Genomic DNA, 26,981 nt, shown 5'->3' with positions numbered 1-26,981 from the left:
TGTATTTGTGGGGAGGAAGGTGATCTCCACGTCTTACTCTTCTGCCATCTTTAAGCTCCCCCAGGAACACCTTTTATAATCAATGCCCAAAGAATTTCTATTAAGAAAATACTGTTGTTACAGGAAGTTGTCATCAGGGTTTCTGAAGTAGTCTCGAAGTTTACAGGGACAGCAAATCATACTCCATTTGAACACAGACATTAGGTTAATTCCTCTGTGAGCCAAATAGGCTCCTCTTGCTTTTAAGAGAGAGAGATGAAAATGAACTAACTTTGTAACCTAAGTAAGAAAAGGTATCCTCAAACAAATTGCACAAAGATATAAAATGAGATGGCTGTACTCTTTTTTTTTTTTTTTTTAAAGGGGAAAGATGTAGTGCTAGGAGTGGAAACAGATGCTTTTGTATCTGGGAGGAAAGAAGTGCTGTGGAGGCCAAGTTGAGGAAAGTATTTCTTTCTTTTTTTTTTTTTTCATTAATTTATTATTTATTTTTGGCTGCATTGGGTCTTTGTTGTGGTGCACGGGCTTCTCATTGCCATGGCCTCTCCTGCTGTGGAGCACGGGCCCTAGGCACGCAGGCTTCAGTAGTTGTGGCTTGCTGGCCCAGTTGCTCCGCGGCCTGTGGGATCCTCCCAGACCAGGGGTCAAACCCATGTCCCCTGCGTTGGCAGGCGAGTTCTTAAGCACTGTGCAACCAGAGAAGCCCCGCTGAACTCTTTTTAAAGGGCAGATATATAGCTTTATATATCAAGTTGTTAAAAAAAAAAAAAAAAAGCAAATGGCTGGAATTCCCAAAAATTTCAGAACAGATGCTATATTATCAGTTAATGATTAATTTTGGTTTGAGGTGATTAAGTTTTCAACTAATGAGAATCTCACTTTTAAATTTTAGTTTGTTTTATTGTTTATTGTCAGTTTATTTGGTTGTGTGTTGTTCAGTTAACGCTACAATGTACACTGATGAATCTTTGCATCAATATTCTAGTCCATGCTTTTTCTGTAGCTAGACTTGACCCCTATTCATTGTGTCAAACACACTTCTGTTGCTAAAGCAGTTGTACCTATTATCCCAAAAACATGTTTGCCCAGTGATACTTGTTTCATGTCACCAAGTTCTTTTGTTTATTGTTTCAGTGAATATATTTGGGATCATTGAGGCTGGCTTCCTCTGTTGGAGCATATTTATTCCCAGAGCCAAGCATAGTCTGACACATAACAGCCAATAATAGAAGAGAAGTAGGAGAATGAGTCATCACCAATTCTTGTCCACTAAAAAGTGGGAAAAATGAGGGTAGTTGGGCCATAAAGTCATTTTTTTCCAATCAGATAGATCATGGTAAAAAATTTGGTCCTAAAAATAACGAAGAGGGCTTCCCTGGTGGCGCAGTGGTTGAGAGTCCACCTGCCGATGCAGGGGACACGGGTTCATGCCCCGGTCCGGGAAGATCCCACATGCCGCGGAGCGGCTGGGCCCGTGAGCCATGGCCGCTGAGCCTGCGCATCCAGAGCCTGTGCTCCGCAACGGGAGAGGCCACAACAGTGAGAGGCCCACGTACCGCAAAAAAAAATAAATAACGAACAGTACAAAAGCTGGTATAGATAAGGAAAATGGTGGGGCTCCAAGGATAGCCTTCCTGTGGAGAGACAAAAGAAACCTGAACCATGTGTATAAGTTTAGGGGACAACCATTAATAAGCAATAAGCTGAAGATGCAGGGAAAGGGAGAATAAAATGTGGAGCAAGATTCCCAGAGGTAGGTTAGAAAGGCATCAAGCACCCAGGAGAAATGAAACTTTAGTATAAAATCTGTGATGACACAAAATAATCATGAACTATATAATAACTTAGAACCAAGGTGCAAATCAAATGTTATGGGTTTTGTTAAAGTGTGACCATGCTCATTGTTACCTTCAATGAACCCCTGGTAAAATCCAGCTTTGCATAAAACACTAAATTTGAGCCTAGATCTACCAATGAATAATTTGAAAATATACAATAAAATTTTCCTCTTTTCTTTTGAAGTCATATTCAATTAATGTTTTTCCTTTTTTTATTTTTTAACATCTTTATTGGAGTATAATTGCTTTACAATGGTGGGTTACTTTCTGCTGTATAACAAGGTGAATCAGCTATACATATAAATATATCCCCATTTTTCCTCCCTCTTGCGTCTCCCTCCCAGCCTTCCTATCCCACCCCTCTAGGTGGTCACAAAGCACCAAGCTGATCTCCCTGTGCTATGTGGCTGCTTCACACTAGCTATTTTACATTTGGTAGTGTATATCCATGCCACTCTCTCACGTCGTCCCAGCATACCCTTCACCCTCCCCGTGTCCTCAAGTCCATTCTCTACGTCTGCATCTTTATTCCTGTCCTGCCCTCAGTTCTTCAGAACCACTTTTTTTTTAATATTCCATATATATGTGTTAGCATATGGTATTTGTTTTTTTCTTTCTGACTTCACTCTGTATGACAGTCTCTAGGTCCATCTACCTCACTACAAATAACTCAATTTCATTTCTTTTTATGGCTAAGTAATATTCCATTGTATATATGTGCCACATCTTCTTTATCCATTCATCTGTTGATGGACACTTAGGTTGCTTCCATGTCCTGATTATTGTAAATAGTGCTGCAATGAACATTGCGGTACATGACTCGTTTTGAATTACAGTTTTCTCAGGGTATATGCCCAGTAGTGGGATTCCTGGGGCGTAGGGTAGTTCTATTTTTAGTTTTTTAAGGAACCTCCGTACTGTTCTCCATAGTGGCTCTATCAATTTAAAGTCCCACCAACAGTGCAAGAGGGTTCCCTTTTCTCCACACCCTTCCCAGCATTTATTGTTTGTTGCTGTTTTGATGATGACCATTCTGACCCATGTGAGGTGATACCTTATTGTAGTTCTCATTTGCATTTCTCTGATGATTAGTGATGTGGAGCATCCTTTCATGTGTTTGTTGGCAATCTGTATATCTTCTTTGGAGAAATGTCCATTTAGGTCTACTGCCCATTTTTAGATTGGGTTGTTTGTTTTTTTGATATTGAGCTGCATGACCTGCTTGTATATTTTGGAAATTAGTTCTTTGTCAGTTGCTTCATTTGCAAATATTTTCTCCCATTCTGAGGGTTGTCTTTACGTCTTGTTTATGGTTTCCTTTGCTGTGCAAAAGCTTTTAAGTTTCATTACGTCCCATTTGTTTATTTTTTTTAATTTCCATTTCTCTAGGAGCTGGGTCAAAAAGGATCTTACCGTGATTTATTTCATAGAGTGTTCAGCCTGTGTTTTCCTCTAAGAGTTTGATAGTGTCTGGCCTTACATTTAGCTCTTTAATTTTGCGTTTATTTTTGTGTATGGTGTTAGGGAATGTTCTAATTTCATTCTTTTACATGTAGCTGTCCAGTGTTCCCAGCACCAATTATTGAGGAGGCTGTCTTTTCTCCATTGTATACTCCTGTCTCCTTTATCAAAGATAAGGTGACCATATGTGTGTGGGTTTATCTCTGGGCTTTCTATCCAGTTCCATTAATCTATATTTCTGTTTCTGTGCCAGTACCATACTGTCTTGATTATTTTAGCTTTGGAGTATAGTCTGAAGTCAAGGAGCCTGATTCCTCCAGCTCCGTTTTTCTTTCTCAAGATTGCTTTGGCTATTCGGGGTCTTTTGTGTTTCCATACAAATTGTGAAATTTTTTGTTCTAGTTCTGTGAAAAATGCCATTGGTAGTTTATTGGGATTGCACTGAATCTGTAGATTGCTTTGGATAGTAGAGTCATTTTCACAATGTTGATTCTTCCAATCCAAGAACATGGTATATCTCTCCATCTGTCTGTATCATCTTTAATTTCTTTCATCACTGTCTTATAGTTTTCTGAATAGCGGTCCTTTGTCTCCTTAGGTAGGTTCATTCCTAGGTATTTTACTCTTTTTCTTGCAGTGGTAAATGGGAGTGTTTCCTTAATTTCTCTTTCAGATTTTTCATTATTAGTGTATAGGAATGCAAGAGATTTCTGTGCATTAATTTTGTATCCTGCTACTTTACCAAATTCATTGATTAGCTCTAGTAGTTTTCTGGAGGCATATTTAGGATTCTCTATGTGTAGTATCATGTCATCTGCAAACCGTGACAGCTTTACTTCTTCTTTTCCAATTTGGATTCCTTTATTTTTCTTCTCTGATTGCTGTGGCTAAAACTTCCAAAACTATGTTGAATAATAGTGGTGAGAGTGGACAACCTTGTCTTGTTCCTGATCTTAGTGGAAATGGTTTCAGTTTTTCACCATTGAGGACGATGTTGGCTGTGGGTTTGTCATATATGGCCTTTATTATGTTGGGGAAAGTTCCCTCTATGCCTGCTTTCTGGAGGGTTTTATCATAAATGGGTGTTGAATTTTCTCGAAAGCTTTCTCTGCATCTGTTGAGATGATCATGTTTTTTCTCTTTCAATTTTTTAATATGGTGTATCACATTGATTGATTTGCATATATTGAAGAATCCTTGCATTCCTGGGATAAACCCCACTAGATCATGGTGTATGATCCTTTTAATGTGCTGTTGGATTCTGTTTGCTAGTATTTTGTGGAGGATTTTTGCATCTATGTTCATCAGTGATATTGGCCTGTAGTTTTCTTTCTTTGTGACACCTTTGTCTGGTTTTGGTATCAGGGTGATGGTGGCCTCATAGAATGAGTTTGGGAGTGTTCCTCCCTCTGCTATATTTTGGGAGAGTTTGAGAAGGATAGGTGTTAGCTCTTCTCTAAATGTTTGATAGAATTCGCCTGTGAAGCCATCTGGTCCTGGGCTTTTGTTCGTTGGAAGATTTTTTTTTTTTTTTTTTTTTTTTTTTTGGTACGCGGGGCTCTCACTGTTGTGGCCTCTCCCGTTGCGGAGCACAGGCTCCAGACGCGCAAGCTCAGCGGCCATGGCTCACGGGCCCAGCCGCTCTGCGGCATGTGGGATCTTCCCAGACCGGGGCACAAACCCGTGTCCCCTGCATCGGCAGGCGGACTCTCAACCACTGCGCCACCAGGGAAGCCCTGTTGGAAGATTTTTAATCACAGTTTCAATTTCAGTGCTTCTGATTGGTCTGTTCATATTTTCTGTTTCTTCGTGGTTCAGTGTTGGAAGGTTGTGCTTTTCTAAGAATTTGTCCATTTCTTCCGGGTTGTCCATTTTATTGGCATATAGTTGTTTGTAGTGATCTCTCATGATCCTTTGTATTTCTACAGTGTCAGTTGTTACTTCTCCTTTTTCATTTCTAATTCTATTGATTTGAGTCTTCTCCCTTTTTTTCTTGATGAGTCTGGCTAATGGTTTATCAATCTTGTTTATCTTCTCAGAACCAGCTTTTAGTTTTATTGATCTTTGCTATCGTTTCCTTCATTTCTTTTTCATTTATTTCTCATCTGATCTTTATGATTTCTTTCCTTCTGCTAACTTCAGGGTCTTTTTGTTCTTTCTCTAATTGCTTTAGGTGTAAGGTTAGGTTGTTTATTTGAGATGTTTCTTGTTTCTTGAGGTAGGATTGTATTGCTATAAACTTCCCTCTTAGAACTGCTTTTGCTGCATCCCGTAGGTTTTGGGTCGTCGTGTTTTCATTGTCATTTGTTTCTAGGCATTTTTTGATTTCCTCTTTGATTTCTTCAGTGATCTCTTGGTTATTTAGTAGTGTATTGTTTAGCCCCCATGTGTTTGTATTTTTTACAGATTTTTTTCCTGTAATTGATATCTAGTCTCATAGCATTGTGGTCAGAAAAGATACTTGATACAATTTAAATATTCTTAAATTTACCAGGGCTTGATTTGTGACCCAAGATATGATCTATCCTAGGGAAAGTTCCATGAGCACTTGAGAGGAAATTGTATTCTGTTGTTTTGGGATGGAATGTCCTATATATACCACTTAAGTCCATCTTGTTTAATATGTCATTTAAAGCTTGTGTTTCCTTATTTATTTTAATTTTGGATGCTCTGCCCATCGGTGAAAGTGGGGTGTTAAAAGTCCCCTACTATGAATGTGTTACTGTCGATTTCCCCTTTTATGGCTGTTAGTATTTGCCTTATGTCTTGAAGTGCTCCTATGTTGGGTGCATAAATATTTACAATTGTTATATCTTCTTCTTGGATGGATCCCTTGATCATTATGTAGTGTCCTTCTTTGTCTCTTCTAATAGTCTTTAATGTCTATTTTGTCTGATATGAGAATTGCTACTCCAGCTTTGTTTTGATTTCCATTTGCATGGAATATCTTTTTCCATCCCCTCACTTTCAGTCTGTATGTGTCCCTAGGTCTGAAGTGGGTCTCTTGTAGACAGCATATATACGGGTCTTGTTTTTGTATCCATTCAGCGTCTGTGTCTTTTGGTTGGAGCATTTACTCCATTTACATTTAAGGTAATTATCGATATGTATGTTCCTATTCCCATTTTCTTAATTGTTTTGGGTTTGTTTTTGTAGGTCTTTTCCTTCTCTTGTGTTCCTGCTTAGAGAAGTTCCTTTAGCATTTGTTGTGAAGCTGATTTGGTGGCGCAGAATTCTCTTAAAGAATTTAAAGAGCTTTTGCTTTTCTGTAAAGGTTTTTTAAATTTTATTTTTGGCTGCGTTGGGTCTTCATTGCTGTACACAGGCTATCTCTAGTTGTGGCGAGCCAGGGGTACTCTTCGTTGTGGTGCACGGGCTTCTCATTGCAGTGGCTTCTCTTATTGCAGAGTACGGGCTCTAGGTGCGTGGGCTTCCGTAGTTGTGGCTCGCGGGCTGAAGAGCACAGGCTCAGTAGTTGTGGCGCATGGGCTTAGTTGCTCCATGGCATGTGGGAGCTTCCTGGACCAGGGCTCGAACCCATGTGTCCTGCATTGGCAGGTGGATTCTTATCCACTGCGCCACCAGGGAAGACCTTTGTAAAGGTTTTAATTTCTCCGTCAAATGTGAATGAGATCCTTGCTGGGTAGAGTATTCTTGTTTGTAGATTCTTCCGTTCATCACTTTAAATGTGTCCTGCCACTCCTTTCTGGCTTGCAGAGTTTCTGCTGAAAGATCAGCTGTTAACCTTATGGGAATTCCCTTGTATGTTATTTGTTGCTTTTGGCTTGCTGCTTTTAATATTTTTTCTTTGTATTTAATTTTTGATAGTTTGATTAATATGTGTTTTGGCGTGTTTCTCCTTGGATTTATCCTCACTGGGACTCTCTGTGCTTCCTGGAGTTGATTATTTCCATTCCCACATTAGGGAAGTTTTGAACTATAATCTCTTCAAATATTTTCTTAGTTCATTTTTTTTTCTTTTCTCTTCTGGGACCCCCTATAATTTGAAGGTTCATGCATTTAATGTTGTCCCAGAGGTCTCTGAGACTGTCCTCAATTCTTTTCATTCTTTTTTCTTTATTCTGCTCTGCAGTAGTTATTTCCACTGTTTTATCTTCCAGGTCACTTATCCATTCTTCTGCCTCGGTTATTCTGCTATTGATTCCTTCTAGAGAATTTTTAATATCATTTATTGTGTTGTTCATCATTGTTTGTTTTCTCTTTAGTTCTTTTAGTTCCTTGTTAAACGTTTCTTTTATTTTCTCCATCTATTTCCAAGATTTTGGATCATCTTTACTATCATTACTTGGAATTCTTCTTCAGGTAAACTGCCTATTTCCTCTTCATTTGTTTGGCCTGGTGGATTTTTGCCTTGCTCCTTCAGCTGCTGTGTGTTTCTCAGTCTTCTCATTTTGCTTAACTTACTGTGTTTGGGGTCTTCTTTTTGCAGGCTGCAGGTTCCTAGTTCCCGTTGTTTTTGGTTTCTAACCCCAGTGGGTAAGGTTGGTTCAGTTGGGTTGTGTAGGTTTTGTGGTGGAAGGGACTGGTGCCTGTATTCTGGTGGATGAGGCTGGATCTTACCTGTCTGGTGGGCAGGTCCACGTCTGGTCGTGTGCTTTAGGGTGTCTGTGAACTTACTATGATTTTAGGCAGCCTCTCTGCTAATGGGTGGGATTGTGTTCCTGTCTTGCTAGTTGTTTGGCATGGGGTGTCCAGCACTGTAGCTTGCTGGTCGTTGAGTGGAGCAGGGTCTTTGCGTTGAGATGGAGATCTCTGGGAGAGCTTTCACCATTTCATATTATGTTGGGCAGGGAGGTCTCTGGTAGACCAGTATCCTGAACTCAGCTCAGGTCTGACACCCAGCCAGAGCACCAAGACCCTGTCAGTCACTTGGCTCAGATGAAAAGGGAGGAAAGGGAGGGAAAAAAAAAAGAAAGTAAAACAAAATAAAGTTACTAAAATAAAAAGTAAATATTAAAAACAAAAGTAATAGAAATAAAGAAGGGAGCAAGCAAACCGAAAAACAAATCCACCAATGATAACAAGCGCTAAAAACTACCAAGAAAAAAAACAGACAACCCTAGGAAAAATGGTAAAAGCAAAGCTATACAGACAAAATCACACAAACAAGCATACACATACACAGTCACAAAAAGAAAAAAAGGAAAAAATATTATATAAATTTAAAAAAAGGAAGAGTGCAACCAAATCAATAAACACATCTACCAACGACAATAAGCTCTAAATATTAAACTAAGATAAACATAAAACCAGAAACAAATTAGATGCAGAAAGCAAACCCCAAGTCTACAGTTGCTCCCAAAGTCCACTGCCTCAATTTTGGGATGATTTGTTTTCTATTCAGGTATTCCACAAATGCAGGGTACCTCAAGTTTATTGTGGAGATTTTATCCGCTGCTCCTGAGGTTGCTGGGAGAGATTTCCCTTTCTCTTCTTTGTTCGCACAGCTCCTGGGGTTCAGCTTTGGATTTGGCCCCACCTCTGCGTGTAGGTCGCCTGAGGGCATCTGTTCCCGCTCAGACAGGACAGGGTTTAAGTAGCAGCTGATTAGGGGGCTCTGGCTCACTCAGGCCAGGGGGCAGGGAGGGGTTTGGAATACGGGGCGAGCCTGTGGCGGCAGAGGCCAGCATGACGTTTTAAGAGGCTGAGGTGCGCCGTGTGTTCTCTCGGGGAAGTTGCCCCTGGATCACGGGACCCTGGCAGTGGTGGGCTGCACAGGCTTCCGGAAGGGGGGTGTGGATAGTGACCTGTGCTTGCACACAGGCTTCTTGGTGGCGGTAGCAGCAGCCTTAGCATCTCATGCCCGTCTCTGGGGTCCGCGCTGATAGCCCCGGCTCGCACCCGTCTCTGGAGCTCCTTTAAGCAGCACTCTTAATCCCCTCTCCTCACGCACCAGGAAACAAAGAGGCAAGAAAAAGTCTCTTGCCTCTTTAGCAGCTCCAGACCTTTTCCCGGACTCCCTCCTGGCTAGCTGTGGTGCACTAGCCCCCTTCAGGCTGTGTTCATGCAGCCAACCCCAGTCCTGTCCCTGGGATCCAACCTCTGAAGCCCGAGCCTCAGCTCCAAGCCCCCACCCGCCCTGGCAGATGAGCAGACAAGCCTCTCAGGCTGGCGAGTGCTGGTCGGCACCAATCCTCTGTGCGGGAATCTCTCTGCTTTGCCCTCTGCACCCCTGTTGCTGCGCTCTCCTCCGTGGCTCTGAAGCTTCCTGCCACCCCTAGTCTCCGCCAGTTAAGGGGCTTCCTAGTGTGTGGAAACCTTTTTTCCTTCACAGCTCCCTCCCAGAGGTGCAGGTCCCATCCCTATTTTTTGTCTCTCTTTTTTCTTTTGCCCTACTCAGGTACATGGGGAGTTTCTTGCCTTTTGGGAGGTCTGAGGTCTTCTGCCAGTGTTCAGTAGGTGTTCTGTAGGAGTTGTTCCACGTGTGGATGTATTTGTGGGGAGGAAGATGATCTCCACATCTTACTCCTCTGCCATCTTGAAGGTCCCTCTGTTTTTTCTTTTTCTCCAGATTGGACCCCTTCTAATCCTGAGCGAACGTACATCCCAACAGGCCTGGAGATAGAACCCCTTTATCCAAGCTCCAAGGAGGATCCTGTGGTTTACCTAGCTGAAGATGGTGGGTATATGAGACATGTTGCTATAAAAAATAACTTGGTACCTGGGCTAATCTCTTAGTCATATTTGTTCTGCTGTTTATAGTGGAAATTGTAAATTAATAGGAAGTCCCTGACTCCACAAACACGTCTGGTTACATATTAATCCAAATGTTGATTCAGTGCTAATTATGTTCTTGAAGGTGCATATTGCAGCGTATGCACACTTACTTTAAGATAAAGCATCATGTTGACCATGAGAATGAAGAGTCTTATTGCGATGGAATTAAGCTTCGCATCAGTTTTCAAAGGTAAATCCAGCAGAGTGCTCTGCAACTATCATCCCCTTTCCATCTATAGGTCATTTTCATGCAGTCTTTCAGGTGATTTATTTTCATATTATGCCAGTTTGATGCATTTCTTGGGACTGCATTCTTGAAAAGAGGAAAATATCCCACATTGCAAATAACATCTAAGATTACATCTCAGGAAAGTGTTCTTAACACTCAGGATTAATAAGTGCACCTTGAGAGCTCTGGTAATGCAGAATCTCTGCTTCATGTTAGAGTATGCTAATAATCAAACGTAGAAGTCTCAACCTATATTCTAAACTGCGCTGCTCCTGAAGCACCAATGTAAGGCAGTATGGGACTCCTGTACAGTTTCACCACATCTTATGGAAAAACCGGAATGAACTTTTTGGCCAACCCAGTATCTTAGACTATATATTAAAGATGACTTCCAGGAAGCAAATGTATTTTATTTAAAGAGCTGGCAAAACAGAAATTCACGGGAATTCCTTCTTACACAGTAAGCAACTACAGAAATCATATACTCATGCATTTTTAAGCAACTGGGGTGAGCAAAGCACCTCTGATTTTTTATATTTGATTTCAAATATTTACATAGCTAATGTACCTCATAACTTTCACACATAAATGAGATCTAATATGAAATTAAAGTAGATGAGGTGAGTCGGTCAAGCTCTTGTCAGGAAGTGGATGGCTTACATAGAGTAATTTAAGAAACTTTAATGAAAGGATAACTTACAAAAGGGTGGACAGAATTAAGGGAGACTAATAAGGGATGGTGAAGCAACACAGAATTGTCAATAGAGCAGAACCATTATTCCTCCTAGGCCTGAAGGGGTAAGAGAACAGAGTGGTTTCCAAACCTGTAGCTGTAGAAGGAAGTCCCCAAACAACTGAGTATATAGAATTCTGGGTTTACATTTTTTTCTTTTAAATATTTTTCTTTCTTTAAAGATATTGTTCCATTGTCTCATGACATCTGTTCTCTTTAGTAAAAAGTCAGCCATAATTTATATCATTGTTCCTTACATGTGATGTGTCTTTTTCTGTTTGGCTGTTTTCAGCAATTTGACTGTGACCTGCCTAGATTTGGTTATCTTTGTATTTATCCGGTTTGGAGTTTGCTGAACCTCTTAGATCCATAATTTAATAGAGTTCTTTGTTTTTTTTCCAAATTTGAGAAATTTTCAGCCATTATTTCTTCACGTATTTTCTCCATAATATTCTTTCTCTTCTGTCCCTTGGAATTCCAACTCCAATCCATATGGTAGATTTCTAGCTATCTCGCACATGTCACTGGGTCTTTGTTCTTTTTTTCTCCTCTGGCCTTGGGTTTGGATAATTGTATTCATTTGTTTTTAAGTTCACTGAGTCTTTCCTTTACAATATTCAGTTTCTCTTAAGCCCATCTGGTAAATCTTTCATTTCCATTATTGTACTTTTTATTTCTAGAATTTTCATTTCATTCTTTTTACAGTTAACATTTCTTCTTTTTTTGAATTACTTGATCTGTTTATTCACTATCTCTATCTTTTCCTTTAAGTATTTTAACATATATTGAAAGTCCTTCTCTGTTAATCGTACCATCTGAGTTATCTTTGGGTCTGTTAAATATTTATTGGATCACATTTCCTTCTTTGTGTGCTTCATAGTTTTTTTTTATCATATGTGGGAAATTGTGAAAGATAATGTTGTAGGAGTTTGTATTATGTTCTTTTTAAACATTATGCTGAATTTTTTTCTGGTAGGCAGCTAAATTGCTGGCAAATCATTTTGCTTCCTTTGGAATTGGTTTATTTTTTTATAAAAGCAGGTCTGTTTTCATTTTGTCCTTAGTCCTAGGTCATGGCCCTTACTCCTGAATGCGGTTCTTATGCCTAATATACAACCTTTTTAGAGTCACGATTGAATGCCTGAGGTGCTCAGTGAAGTCCTTGTATTCTGGATAGGTTGAATTTCAATATATCCTAGAATGTTTATCCTCTGGTATCTCAGTCCTACAGTAGCACTCTGTCCTATCTTCCCTAGTCTTATCCTGTGCTTGTAGAGCCAAGCCTTCAGTCAAGGACTGGGGAACCACCATGTAGACTATTGAAGCCCTCCCTCTACATAGCGTTCTTCTCTCTGGTACCCAGGGTACCAATTTCAGCAGCCCCAGGCAACAATCTCGCCTCCTCAGCTCAACATGACTGTTATGCTATCCTTAAGTGCCATCTTCCTAAGAGGTAAAAAGTACCCCAGGAAGAAAACAAGAATTAAACATGGGCTTATTTCATGTATTTACCTTCTTTCAAGAACCATATGTAGTTCTGGTATTTGTGTTGTCCAAATGCATGAAAAACAGTTAATTCGTATTTTTTGTCCAGTTTTATAGTTATTTACAGTGAAAAGATGACTTCAGGACCAATTACTTCATTATAACCAGAAGTAGAGTATTTTTACTGTGAGAAATATATGAATTTATTTCAGACATTGCTTTTCTAGTCTAAATACTTAGACTTACTTATTTCAACATAAACCTATATATGCTAGTGTCAAATTATGTTAAAATTTATAATCCTTAGTGACACTTCAGTTATACTGTAGTTCCAAACTCTATGCAGAATAGCCTATATACTTTAGCTATGGCTTGATATCTTTATGGTTTCTCATCAGCCTACAAAGAGCCTTGTTTTGTGTATTCCCAAGTTGGGGGCAACCAAACACCCTTGAAGCAGCCTGTGAATAACTGTGATGATACTTTGATGTTTGAAGCAAGGTTTGAGAGTGGTAATCTACGGAAGGTAGTCAAAGTGTAGGTTTTAATTATTTTTATTTGAGGAGGTAGACTATCAACTATTTATTATTTCCTGTATTAGATACATTACTTTTAGTATCCATTACTGAACTATAATTCCTTGAAGTATAGATGCTACTTAGAGATTATTTTAAGGGGGTAGGTATGGAAGGTTCTGGGTTCAAACAATTTTGAGAACTATGAATTAAACAGGTTTCTGTAATGTACATTTTCAGTATGCCAATATGAATTGTCACACACACACACACACACACACACACACACCCCGCTTCTCAGACTTTTTAATGGAGTAGTTCTTCAGATGAGTGTTCTGTAAAACATGCTTGGGAACATGCCTGCGATCCAAGGATATTTTTTAAAAAAATTTTTAATGAAAAATTTTAAACATACACTTAAGTACAGAGCATAATACAGTTCTACATTAACTATCATATACCCATCACCTAGATTCAATGGCTCTCAAGGTTTTACAACATTCATTTCCTAGTTCACTGTTTATAACTACACACACAAACACATATACACACACAATAAGTGCATAATGCTGATAGAATAGGAAGTACTTGGTAAAAAAAGTCACAACTAACCAGGTAAAATTGTTAGATATATAAGTAATGTACTAATGAAATTATTTTTGCCTTTAAGTATCTTCAATGATTAAGTATGGGGGATGCAAACAGTTATGAAATACAGTTCCTGTCCTCTCAGAGTTTACAGTTTTATATCCATATGCTTATAGTAATTTATATAGGTTTTTAACCTTTCTTAGTGATAGGTATTTCAGATTCTTAGAGCTAGAATCTAATATAAAACAGAAATATATGTCTGAAGTAAAAAAAGAAACATTGGACTTGAATTCTTAAAAACTTAAGAACTCTTTAATCACTTCTTTTATAGGAAACATAACCGGGTTGACATATATAATTTTTGTCAAATGCCCATTTTTTTATGTGCTCTCTTGAATTACAAAGGAGTAAAAAGACTTTAGAATTCACATAGAAGCAGTTTTGCATCCAATAAAAGAGAAAGCTTCAAAACTTTGATTTTTTACAATTACTTGCTTATTGGACATTGCCTAAATAAATGTTTCCCAAATAAAAAGCTTTCTGTGAATAGGTAGTTTATTATTTGTATATTTATTATTACTTTTATTATTTAATTTAAACTTGAATGTCATTTTTACATTTTTATGTGTTTTTTCCCCTTCCTTTTTTTGTGTCTTAGGGCAGAATATGAATACCAGCTGACTGTGCCCTGACCTGTTCACAAATAAACACACCCAGTGGTACTACTTCCAAGTCACTAATACCCAAGCAGGAATAGACTACAGATTCACTATTATCCATTTCACCAAGCCTGCTAGTCTTTATAATCGGGGTATGCACCCACTGTTTTATTCTGAAAACGAGGCCAACGCTCATAATATTGGCTGGCAGAGAATAGGAGACCAAATGAAGTATTATAGAAGCAACCAGGGGCAAGACGGGTGCCATTATTTCTCTTACATGGACATTTCAATTTCCACACAATAAAGATACCTGCTATCCATACACTTACACAAACCTGCAAGAATACCTTTCTAGCATCAATAATGACCCAGTACAGTCAAAGCTTTGTAAAATACGTGTCTTGTGCCACACAATTACTAGGAACATGGTGTATGTTTTAACAATTACTACCCCCTTGAAGAACAGTGAGTCAAGAAAGCGAAAGGCCATGATTTTGACTGCAAGGGTACATCCAGGAGAAACCACAGCTTTTGGATCATGAAGGGCTTCCTAGATTATATTTTAGGAGACTCAAGTGATACACAATTGCTCCGGGACACTTTCATCTTCAAGGTGGTACTCATGCTGAATCCAGATGGTGTGATTGTGGGAAATTATCGGTGTTCCTTAGCTGGATGGGATTTAAACCTTAACTATACATCTCTCCTGAAGGAGTCATTTCCTTCTGTTCGGTATACCCGGAACATGATCTGTAGGTAAAATAAGCATCAAATTACCCTATGCTTATTTAGTAAACTTGGTAGTAAGAATTTTGCTCCCACAATCCCACTCATTTTACTCTAGATTTTCTTAAGATAGTTTAACTATAGCTACTTAATTTTTTTCCTTATTCTTCCCAACTCTGCTTCTGTACCTTTCTGGCATTATGCCACTACGTTCACTAGCTTTCTTTTAAGTAATGAAATAGACTCTAGAACATTTTAATGGCTTAGTGAAAATGTACAGTTACATTTGCCTATCCTAAAATTTGGTTTCTTCCTAAAGTTAATGGTAGCACTGATGTTTATTTTGGGATCCTTGAATCCCTTATATGTGAAAATTAGTTACATATACAGAGCCTTCTGGCACTATGTTGACCATACATTGCTCTATGATGAGTCTTTTGATGATAGGTTACATACTTATTTAAACTTTCATGAATAGTCTTATTTGCCCCTGGAAAAAATGAACAGCTTTAAATTTTCTAAAGAATCAGAACAGTAAAATGCACATAGTATTTAAAGCTTTGTTGAATTACTGGGTGAATTATTTAATAGATTCAAGTAATAACAATCAGGAATAGGCATTGCTAGAGTAGAGAGATTTATTGGAGTCAAAGAACACCCAAATCCTCTTAACCTTTTTGGTTAAGAATGTGGAGACTAGAGTGAAAACGTATCAGATTGGAATCCCTGCTATATCATTTGCTAACTGTGTGATCTTGAGCAATTTTAAAAACAAACCCAAACCTCAGTTTTCTCATCTATAAAGTGGGAATAATAACGCTTACCTCACAGACAAGAGGATTAAATGAGAATATTACTACTAAAGTGCCCAGAATAAAGTGCCCAATATTACTGGAACACTGGAAACTCTAAATGTATTCAGTGTTTCCGCAAATGTAAAAAGAAGTTAATGAATTAGATATAGATGTAATAACTCTTCGTAAACTATTTAGGATTGTTCAAATGTTACAATAATAAGTACTATTATAGAGAGTGTTTATATCCTCATCCAGCTCTGTCATCAGGGCCCCTAATAAAAGCATACGAGCCCTGTTTCAAGGAGGAGGACCTCAAAGATACCTCCAGTCCCTCAGAGGAGCTGACAGGCTTCAGGAACACCCAGCATGGCTCTAGTTACTTAGTTCAGCCTCAACTTTCATGTTAATCCTTTTATCTTTATAGACCCATGGGGAGTGAAGCGCAGATCTCCACAAAAATGAGTAAAAACTCTTGTTTTATACCCCTCACAAATGTGGACTTCAGGATTCTCTGAAATTATTTGGGAAATATTTAAGTCATAAAGAGTAACCCATAACTAATTTTCCTGGGGATGGCACACAATGGAGAGAGCTGAGTAAATGCAATGTGGTATCCTAGATTGGATTCTGGGACAGAAAAAGGACATTATTGGGAAAACTAGTGAAATCCAAATAAGGTTGGGAGTTTAATAGTGATGTACCAACGTTGGTTCCTTAGTTTTTGACAATGTGCCATGGTTATGTAATATGTTAACATTAGGGGAAACTGGATGAGGGGTAGATATATGGAAACTCTCTCTACTATTTTGCCAGTTTTGTGTAAATCTAAAGTTATTCCAAAATTTAAAGTTTATTTTTTAATAGAAAGGGAGCTGATGGGATGCCCATTAGAGTATTTATAATGTCTACTTAATGCTCTTTGACATTAAGGGTGCCTGGCCCAACACAAGATGGATTACAGGCCAAGGCCCTTTGGCTTGTCTCTGTGGAAGACATTTTATATGTCTCTGTTCTTCTTAAATTGCCTCATAAGAAGGTTAAGGCAGGAATCTATTCAATAAGTTTCAGAAAGACTTCCAAGAAAGAGAACTACTTTAATGCAATTGATTAATCATAGGCAGATAAATGGAATAAAAGTCAGTCACATACGTGTGGAAAGGTGAGAGGCTGTAAGTATGTCTAAAACTAAATATATTTAAAGTATTTGAGGATAACAGAGAGTAGCTTTTAATATAGGCTACTTAGTGTAAGGTACTTAGAATATCTTAACTGGCTAAGAAAGAAATCCCAACTGTTTCTAAAGTGATTTAAATTAGTGTTAAGATGAGAGACCCTATTATGCTGTTTGACTTCAAAAGTAGTAACATTTCTTTGGGATTTAATTACTTAGAGGTTTCTTTTGACTCACTTATAAGAAACCAAATGTTCATTAAAACTGGGGAAATGGTTTAAAAATGTACAGCATATCTTATTTAAGGAGCTAACTTGATAGTCTTACTTTATAATCTAGTCCTTTTCCTAAAAACTTGTAATGATCATTTGGTGACTTTATGTCAATTTTATGTTATCAGTTAGAATTTACTGGTCATCAAATGAAAAAGGGCAATAAATTAATACGTGTAACAGACTTCAACTTGGGATTTCACTATAGTTTAAAGAAGTATTGTTTTGGACAGAAGCTGCACTTTGAATATTTAGATTTTAGGATTTAATATTTTGTTATAAAAGTATTACATTTCATGTTACTATAAATTATTAACATTTGGTATTTATTCTTCCAGATATAAGCAGTATATGTAATTTTAGTTATTTAAGTAATATAATAATGCTATATGAAGTTTGGAAATATGATATGAAAATAAAGGCAAAAATGTCGGTAATCCTACCACCTTAACACCACCACTTTTTCACCTTTTAAAAGCCTCTCTACTAGTTATTTTCATCAACCAGTTTGGGGGACTTATTTTTTATTACTTTAATATTCATTGAATGCCTAAATTATGCAGGCTAAGAATTGTGCTCTTGAGAAATGATTTCTTTAAATTATTTATTAGAAATTTACCAGAAAAACAATCAATTCAAACTTTGGTACTATTTTTCTCAAAATGATATTTACTCACCACATTACTCAAAGGTTAAATATTAATTGGCTTCAGCACTAAGTCGTCAGGCACTCAATTTTTAACACATATTTTGGTACTTGTGTGCATAGCATTGTTTTAGATGTTTTGAAGCATTCCCTATCCATGTTTGATTAAATATCAAAAATATGAAAACTTACCTAGGCAAGTGCCAAGTAAATGGTACCAACATTAAGTGCTACAGGAGTTCAAAAAAGAAAAGTCTGTGGGCTTGACTAGTCAGAGAGGAAGTGAGACGTGAGGTTGGTGTTGAGGGATAAGGGGTAGTATTTGCATTTACAAATATGAAGAAAGAAGATACTTCAGTCAGAAAGAATCTATGTGAGAGCTAAAAGGCAAAGATAAGAGTGAGCTGTTTTCTGTGTACAACAAAAAACACAATCAAAAAAGCAGAGAGATCCTCTTGGAGAAAGTCTTGGGAGTAAGGTAAAAATTTTGTCCTTATACTGGAAGGCTAAAACATTCATATTTTATATACAATTAATAGGAACTTATTGTAGGTGTTTAAAAAATTATATGTTAATAATCATAAGAGGTAAGAAAAGAAACTGAAAAGTAGGATATAAGAAATTCTGTTTATTTGGATATTAGACTTGTTAATCCATAATTACAGCCATAAAAGAAAAATGCAGAGGTAAAATGTAGTAACTTGTTCTTTTTCTTCTTTGTAGATTGATGGAGAAACGAGAGGTTATTTTGTATTGTGACCTTCATGGCCATAGTAAGAAAGAGAACATCTTCATGTATGGCTGTGATGATAGTGACAGATGTAAAGCATTATACTTACAGCAACAAATCTTGCCACTTAGGCTGAGCAAAAATTGTCCAGATAAAGTAAGCACCTTTAATATTTTGACTTTTCCTTTACTACATGTTGCCCATGCAAGACAGCAAAATGGATAATTTTAGTTAGTAAACTGCTTTTTTATTTAGTTATTCTGATCGGTTTATACAATTGACCATAAGAAAGCAACTGTGTGAAATGTTTCATGACCAGTAATTTGAGATATGAAAAAAAATGCCCAATATCCTACCACCATACTTAATGATAAAAGACTGATTGTTTTCCTCCTGAGGTCAGGAACAAGGCAAGGATATCCACTTTTACCCCTTCAATTCAGCCTTATACTGGAGGTTCTAACAAGTGCAATAAGGGAAGAAAAAGAAATAAAAGGCAGACAGATTGGAAAGGCAGGCGTGATTGTGTTCATAGAAAACCCATGCAATCCACAAAAACTCCTAGAACTAATAACTGAGTTTAGCAGTGTCATAGGATACAAGGTCGACCCACAAAAACCAACTGCAGTTCTATATACTCACAGTGAACAACTGGAAACCAAAATTTAAAAGAATATCATTTACCATCACTCCAAAATAAGTGAAATACTTGTGACTGCAAAGGGATGGCACAAGGGAGTTTTTAAGAGGTGATGGAATTGTCCTATATCCTGATTTGTGGTAGTGTTTACACAAACCTATACATGTGTTAAAATTCACAGAATGGAACACAAAGTAAATTTTTTTAATTGTAATTAAATTACAAAAACTCATTGTAGATACTGATGTTATAACAGTTCTTGAGGGCGACTTTCAAATTATCTTTCATGTGATAATAAAGCATCGTATTCGATTCTGAAAATCTACAACACTGATCTTCATTCCTAAACATGTTTAGGCTCCTTCCTATAGCCTTTTAAAGTCAACACTATCAAGAATTCATCAGCTGGTTTTGAATGCATATGTTATATATAGATAAAAAATAAAATTTATTTCAGAATTTAAGTCTATAATTCTCAGAAATGTAAATATGTCATCCTTAAAATGAGTTATTTTCATTGGTCAGGATATAAAAGCTCCCAAAGCTTTAGAGAGAATTATTGCTTTTGCACAACTACTTTTTCATTTCCAACCGTACTTCCTATGAAAGACATTGTGATTAGAAAAGCAATGGGTCTCATTTTTATTTGCGTCTTTTCAGTTTTCATTCTCAGCTTGCAAGTTTAATATTCAGAAGAGCAAAGAGGGAATAGGAACGGTGGTAACGTGGAAAGTGGGAATCAGGAACAGCTTTACCATGGAGGCCACTTTTTGTGAATCTACTCTGGGTAAGATCAAGTGTCCTCATTCATGACTGTCAGAGCTTTAAACCAAAGAGACGTTTTTAATGTAAGATTAATAGTGTAGGCAACTGGATCGTGAGCACTTTCTTCCTGCTTAGATACATACTGATATCTAATCAATTCTATAGATAGGATGAATAAACAGACTCCCACTATATATCTCTATCATCATTTTCCTTTGTTTAGAAAAGGAAGTTTTAGCACATACATAGAATACCTAATTGGTTGTTTCATGAACTAATCTTTAATTGCTTGTTTGGGGTTTTTGTTTTTGTTTTAGAAGGGGTTCCTACAGATGACTCTAATGATTTCAAGAAAAAGCAATGCTCATAATTAAAATATCAGAATAGAAATATCTTTAGTAGATTTGCCATTTTTAAGGCAAACTTAGACTGGACTTTGTTTTTGTTTTTTTGTCAATTTGTATTTTAATTGGTTCCTTGAACTAAAAAGTGTACCCTAGTTCCATTTAAGAAAGCTTTCAGTCACATTTAACATTATCCTTAGAATGCCCCATATTAAGGTAATTGTCACATTATTAGAAAATGTATCAACTCAAAGGAAAGTGCTGGAAATCCACACTTGTAACTTCTGGCTAGTTTTTAAAGCACCTTGAAATTCTTATAACACTATTAATGATGATGAAAACATTAAAATATTTACCCAGGTTTTTCTCTAAGTGATAACTAGGGTGCTTATAACTGGTAACCAAGTATTCTATAACTTTCTTACTGAATTTTCTTCTGCTTTGCAACACAGACTAATCTGTATTAAGTCACCTTTGGTCCAGGTGGTGGAGAAGGAACAAGGGAAAGCAATAAGCTGTTAAATGACCTGTCCCAGTGTAGAAAAGCCAAAGGACAGAATACGGAATCATATCAGATGTTTTGTTTACACTTTGTTGGGCAACTTAGGCCTACCTGCTAAGAAAATATGTTTAAGTCACCTTCAAGGGTGGCTAAACTTATTGATGTTTTAGGTAATAAAAGAGGCATTCATTTCAACACAAAAGACTTGGAGTCGATGGGGTATCATTTTTGTGATTCTCTCTTGGACTACTGTGATCCAGACCGAACCAAGGTAAGTAAAGTCCATTTGATGATACATCAGACTCCAGTCTCTCAGATAACATAACCTGCCTATGGGCCTACAGCAGTTTGTTCCTTTTAATATCCTAACAGTGTTCAGTGTTTTTTGTACTTGATGTTCCAGGTATCTATAAATATTCAGTTTAATTAGGAAATAGTTATTTTATAATTAACTCATCTATCATTTTCCCCTAGTATTATCAGTGCCTGAAAGAATTAGAAGAAATGGAAAAACATATAAACTTGGAAGAAGTCCTTGATGATTCAGATACTTCTCTGAAAGAAATTACATTGGATCTAGAGTCTAGTTAAGTCAGGATGGTGGTAGTAATGTAATTTGCTGTGCTCTTCTACTGATACTATGCTCTTTATAATAATATGAGTATGTAATTTTCAGTCTGTACTGAAAATCCTGGCTATAGGTGGAGGAAAATTCTTCCCATGCACATTACTTTAGCCAGACCCCATCAAGACTTCATGTATTCATTTATTTAGATGATATTAATTGAGCACCCACTACGTACTGTATATGAAAGACATATTCAAATTGTTTTTAATGCTGTCATTACCCACAGAGAACTGACACACTTATAGAGATGCCATATAAATAATCTAAGTTAGTGAATAATAAGTGCAAAATTTAATGCCAAGGGAATGTTATTGGAAGAAGGAAGGTGCTAATTTTAGTGCAGTTCCTATGGGAAAAGCAGAACAAATGTTTGATTCTTCCAATTTATTTATAAATTTTCAGACTTTGAGTTAGTGCCCCTGTATTGTTTGCAGATAGAGAGTATCATTTTGAACTCAGATTTGTTTATATTTGACGTGTTCCAATCAGTTTCAGTCATCATTCTTCTAATATTCTTATAATGCCTAGAACTACCAAACATCTATACCACCTTTGTAAACATTCTTCTTATAATTAGAACTATTTCTACCATTCCAATAAGATAATAAAGTAAAAGTAACAGTTGAAATCTTAAAATACCACCAAAACATTCTGTAAATTAAAATAATTTATTATTTTTTGTAGTAGCCATGGCTCTGACAGTTCAGAATCCAGTGACTCTCAGACTGAGCTTCTCAAGTTAAGTTCTCAGGTACGACTGAAAATTTCTGCCTATGATATGGATATGCCAAATAAGTACTCTTCTTATTATGACTAACAATCAGGCAAAAAAAAAGTTTGCAGTTGTATAATTATTGTATATCATAATTGTTATTTTCTTACTATGTACCATATCCTTAAATCATAGAATTTTCTGACCTTAGGGCTTTTTAATACTCTTGCTTATTGATGAGAACAGTTAAAACAGAGAGATTAAATTACATTTCAAAAGCCACACCGCTTGTTAATGAGAGTTGGTAGCATAACATACATCACCTGACTGCTAGTCCTATATTCATTCATTCATTCATTCATTTAACAACTATGTACTGAGCTCCAACTATGTGCTTGGGAATAGAGCAGTGAACAAAACAAGACAAAAATCCCTCCCTCTGTAACTTATATTCTAGTTAGTAAGTAAAATATCTGATGTGTTAGATGATCAGAAGTGCCCAAGGAGGAGATAAGAGCAGGAGGATTAGGGAGTTCAGGTGGTATTAGTACTGAATGTTTGTGCCCCCGCCCCAACCCTGACCTCCAATGTGACGGTGTTAGGAGGTGACCAAGACAAGCTTAGACAGTATTCTATTGGTACCTGTTAGAAAATGCTGATATTGCCATGAAAGGACTTCTGCAGGTGATTGTGGAGAAAGCTCAGAAAGGAAGAGAGTGGGAGAGTAAGTGTCCATCTTTTTAGACAATACAAGTAATCATGTACAGATAAGGTCTCAGAAATGAAGAACACGTTACTGGACAATGGACAAAAAGCAGTCCTTGCTATAAAATGGTAAAGAACTTGGCTGAACTGTGTTTGTGTTCTAGTGTTTTGTGCAAGGTAGAACTTGTGAGTGATAAAATTGTATATTTAGCTGAGGAGATATCTAAGCAAAGTGTTGAAGGAGTGGCTTGGTTCCTCCTGATTGCATACAGTTAAATGCAAGAAGAGATAAGTGAACTGAAGAAGGAATTGTCAAGCAAAAAGGACCCAGAACATTGAAATCTGGAAAATTCTCAGCCCATCCATAATCCAAAGAATGAGAATGTGTGTTCAGAATAGAACAGTTAAGTGTGTGGAGAACCAACCATTTGATAAGGAGATGAGTGTGGGTATGAAGCATGGAACTAATCAGCCACCCCAGCAGGAAAACTGCCAGTTTGAACTGAAGGGGAGAGCCACAATTTTTAAATGTTACACTCCATTTATAGTTATTATAAAATATTGGCTATATTCCCCATGTTGTACAATTATCCTTGTAGCTTATTTTATACATAATAGTTTGTACCTCTTAATTCCCCACCCCTGTAATGCCCCTCCCCCCTTCCCTCTGGTAACCACTAGTTGTCTATACCTGTGAGTGTGCTGCTTTTTTGTTATATTCACTAGTTTGTTGTATTTTTTAGATTTCACATATAAGTGACATCATTCAGTATGTGTTTTTCTGACTTATTTCACTTATCATAATACCCCTCAAGTCCATCCATGTTGCTGCAAATGGCAAAATTTCATTCTTTTTTTTGGCTGAGTAGTATTCCTGTGTGTGTGTGTGTGTGTACACACACACACACACACACACTTACATACACGTCATCTTTATCCATTCATCTGTTAACGGACACTTCCTTAGGTTGCTTACATATCTTGGCAATTGTAAATAATGCTGCTGTGAACATTGGGATGGATGTATCTTTTCAAATGAGGGGTCTTGTTTTTTTCAGATATATACCCAGGAGTGGAATTGCTGGGTCATATGGTAGTTCGTTTTTGAGAAACCTCCATACTGTTTTCCATAGTGGATCCACCAATTTACATTCTCACCAATAGTGTATGAGGGTTCCTTTTTTTTTTTTTTTTTTTTGTGGTATGCAGGCCTCTCACTGTTGTGGCCTCTCCCGTTGCTGAGCGCAGGCTCAGCGGCCATGGCTCATGGGCCTAGCCGCTCCACGGCATGTGGGATCTTCCCAGACTGGGGTACGAACTCATGTCCCCTGCATCAGCAGGCAGACTCTCAACCACTGCGCCACCAGGAAAGCCCTGTTTGTGTTCTTTTTGATGATAGCCATTCTGAGAGGTGTGAGGTGATATCTCATTGTGGTTTTGATTTGCATTTCCCTAATGATTAGCAGTGTTGAGCATCTTTTCATGTACCTGTTGGCCATCTGCATTTTCTCTTTGGAAAAATGTCTCTTTAGTTCTTCTGCCCATTTTTTAATTGGGTGGTATGGATTTTTGTTTGCTTGTTTGTTCTTTTTCTTTCTTTTTTGGTTGTGTGGCATGTGGGATCTTAGTTCCCTGACCAGGGATCAAACCCGTGCCCGCTGTGGTAGAAGTGTGGAGTCTTAACCACTGGGCCACCAGGGAAGTCCTGGGTTGTTTTTTTGATGTTGAGTCATATGAGCGGTTTATATATGTTGGATGTTAACCCCTTATCAATCATATCATTTGCAAATAGTTTCTCCCATTCAGTAGGCTTTTTGTTTTGTTTATGGTTTCCTTTGCTGTGCAAAAGATTTTAAGTTTAAATAGGTCCCATTTGTTTATTTTTGCTTTTATTTCCTTTGCTTTAAAAGATAGATCCAAAAAAATATTGCTACAATTCATGTCAGTGTTCTGCCTATGTTTTCCTCTACGAGTTTTATGGTTTCCAGTCTTACATTTAGGTCTCTAATCCATTTTGACTTTATTTTTGTATATGGTATTAGTGAATGTTCTAATTTCATTCTTTTACATGTAGCTGTACAGTTTTCCCACCCCCACTTGGTGAAGAGATTCTTTTCTCCATTGTATATTCTTGCCTCCTTTGTCATAGATTAATTGAGCATAAGTGTGTGGGTTTATTTCTGGGCTCTCTATTCTGTTCCATTGATGTTTGTTTATTTTTGTGCTAGTACCATACTGCTTTGATTAATGTGGCTTTGTAGTATAGTCTGAAGTCAGGGAGTGTGATTCCTCCAGCTCTGTTCTTTCTCAAGATTGTTTTGGCTGTTGGGTTTTTCATGTTTCCATATAAATTTTTAAAATATTTGTTCTAGTTCTGTGAAAAATGCCATTGGTATTTTGATAGGGATTGCATTGAATCTGTAGATTGCCTTGATCTTTCCATCTGTTTGTGTCATGAAGACAAATTTTCAAAAGCCCTGAAGGTGACTAAGAGATCATCAGGGCCATTAACACTAGGTTTTAACAGGGCAGACGGCTTCCAATAGAGGCCATGGAGGTGAGCCACCTGGAGCTGTGCACTGTGGTGTGGGCAGAGTCCGGACAGAGAGCCAGGCATGAGTAGCACCCTGCCAAGCTGTTGGCGTGCTGTTGCCACCCTAGTGGGTCCAGAAGGCAGAGCACTGGGACAAGAGGATTATTCTTGACCATTAAGATCTCATTGAATCTGCTTTACTAGGTTTTGAGCTTGCTTGGGACCCATTCCCCATCCTTCTTTCCTTTTTCTCCCTTTTGCAATGGGAATGTCTTAGCCTATGCCTGTCCCACAGTTGTATTTTGGAAGCACATAACTTGATTGGTTTCATGGGTTCACAACTGGACAGGAAATTTACCTCAGGATGAATCATATTTTGAGTCTCATCCATATCTGATTTAGATGTTATTGAGATAAGACTTTGGAGTTTAGAGTTGATGCTGGAATTAGTTAAGACGTTAGGGGTTGCTGGGATGGGATGAATGAATTTTGCATGTGAGAATGACATGAATCTGAGGGGATTAGGGGTGGAATGCTATGGTCTAGATATTTCTGTCCCCCAAAGTCATATGTTGAAATTATAATGCCCCATATTATGGTACAAGAACGTGGGGCCTTTGGGAGGTGATTATGTCATGAGGGCAGAGCCCTCTGAATGGGATTAGTGCCTTATAAAAGAGGCTCCAGAGAGATCCCTAGCCCCTTCTGCCTTGTGAGGATACAACAAGCAGTCTGCAACCCAAAAGAAAGCTCTCATCTGACCATACTGGCACCCTCATCTCAACCTTCCAGCCTCCAGAACTATGAGAAATATATGTCCCTTATTTATTAGCCACACAGTTGGAGGTATTTTGTTATAACAGGTGAATGGACCAAGACAGATGTTGTATTCATTTTCTATTGCTGAGTAACTAATTACCCCAAATTTTAGCAGCTTTAAACAAAAAACGTTTATTATCACATAGTTCCTGTGGGTCCGGAATCCAGGAGTGGCTTATCTGGGTTCCTTTATCTAAGGTCTCTGAAAAGACTGCAGTGAAGGTAGCCTAATCTCAGAAGCAGAATCCCATTACTTTTGCCATATACCATTCAGTAGAAGTAAGTCACTAGGTTTAGCCCAGTGACCTAGGATTACAGAAGGGTATGAATACTAAAAGATGGGGATCATCAGAGGTCATCTTAGAGATTGTCTACCACAGATGTAAAAGCCATTACTTTGATTTGACCTTTGCCTCAAGGCTATGTTGAAGCCAACCTACAAATTCTAGAATTTGGGGCTGTTTTCCCTCTCAATTCAGTTTTTTTATCCACATTTTTTGAGCTGATTTCTTTCTTGTAGCACACCTTATCAAATAAAGCTAGCAACAACCAACTCATAGTCTAAACTTCCTGCCTCAAAATCTCTTTGCCCAATGACTCAGTTCTATTATGTACATTTTCTGTCTTTCACACTGTCACAGAAGATAGTTTTACTAAATGTATCACCTCTACATAACTTGTGTCACTATTTTTCTAGGTTCCTATAACCACCTGTTGTTATTCAGTCACAAAGCCAATG

General features: G+C 37.6%; 2 protein-coding genes across 2 annotated transcripts in view; one reads left to right on the top strand and one right to left on the bottom strand.

The window, feature by feature from the left end:
* AGBL3 (AGBL carboxypeptidase 3) overlaps window positions 1-26,981 on the top strand; it is a 96,634-nt gene that overhangs the window by 36,699 nt on the left and 32,954 nt on the right. Inside the window, 11 exon segments of the mRNA XM_049715121.1 lie at window positions 9,832-9,939; window positions 12,883-13,021; window positions 14,249-14,275; window positions 14,277-14,522; window positions 14,524-14,774; window positions 14,777-15,008; window positions 18,588-18,750; window positions 19,895-20,021; window positions 21,016-21,116; window positions 21,320-21,433; window positions 22,159-22,224. Of these exon segments, the coding sequence (XP_049571078.1) occupies window positions 9,832-9,939; window positions 12,883-13,021; window positions 14,249-14,275; window positions 14,277-14,522; window positions 14,524-14,774; window positions 14,777-15,008; window positions 18,588-18,750; window positions 19,895-20,021; window positions 21,016-21,116; window positions 21,320-21,433; window positions 22,159-22,224 (1,574 nt within the window).
* CYREN (cell cycle regulator of NHEJ) overlaps window positions 315-26,981 on the bottom strand; it is a 106,210-nt gene continuing 79,543 nt past the window's right edge. The window contains exon 5 of the mRNA XM_033432403.2: window positions 315-10,350. Coding sequence (XP_033288294.1) covers window positions 10,222-10,350 — 129 coding nt within the window. The 3' untranslated portion in view covers window positions 315-10,221. The remainder of the gene's footprint in view (window positions 10,351-26,981) is intronic.

Source organism: Orcinus orca, chromosome 9 (genome assembly GCF_937001465.1).
Source record: "Orcinus orca chromosome 9, mOrcOrc1.1, whole genome shotgun sequence".
NCBI classification, from domain to species: Eukaryota; Metazoa; Chordata; class Mammalia; order Artiodactyla; family Delphinidae; genus Orcinus; species Orcinus orca.
Note: the sequence above shows the minus strand (reverse complement) of the source record. Positions and strands in the feature narration are given on the sequence as shown.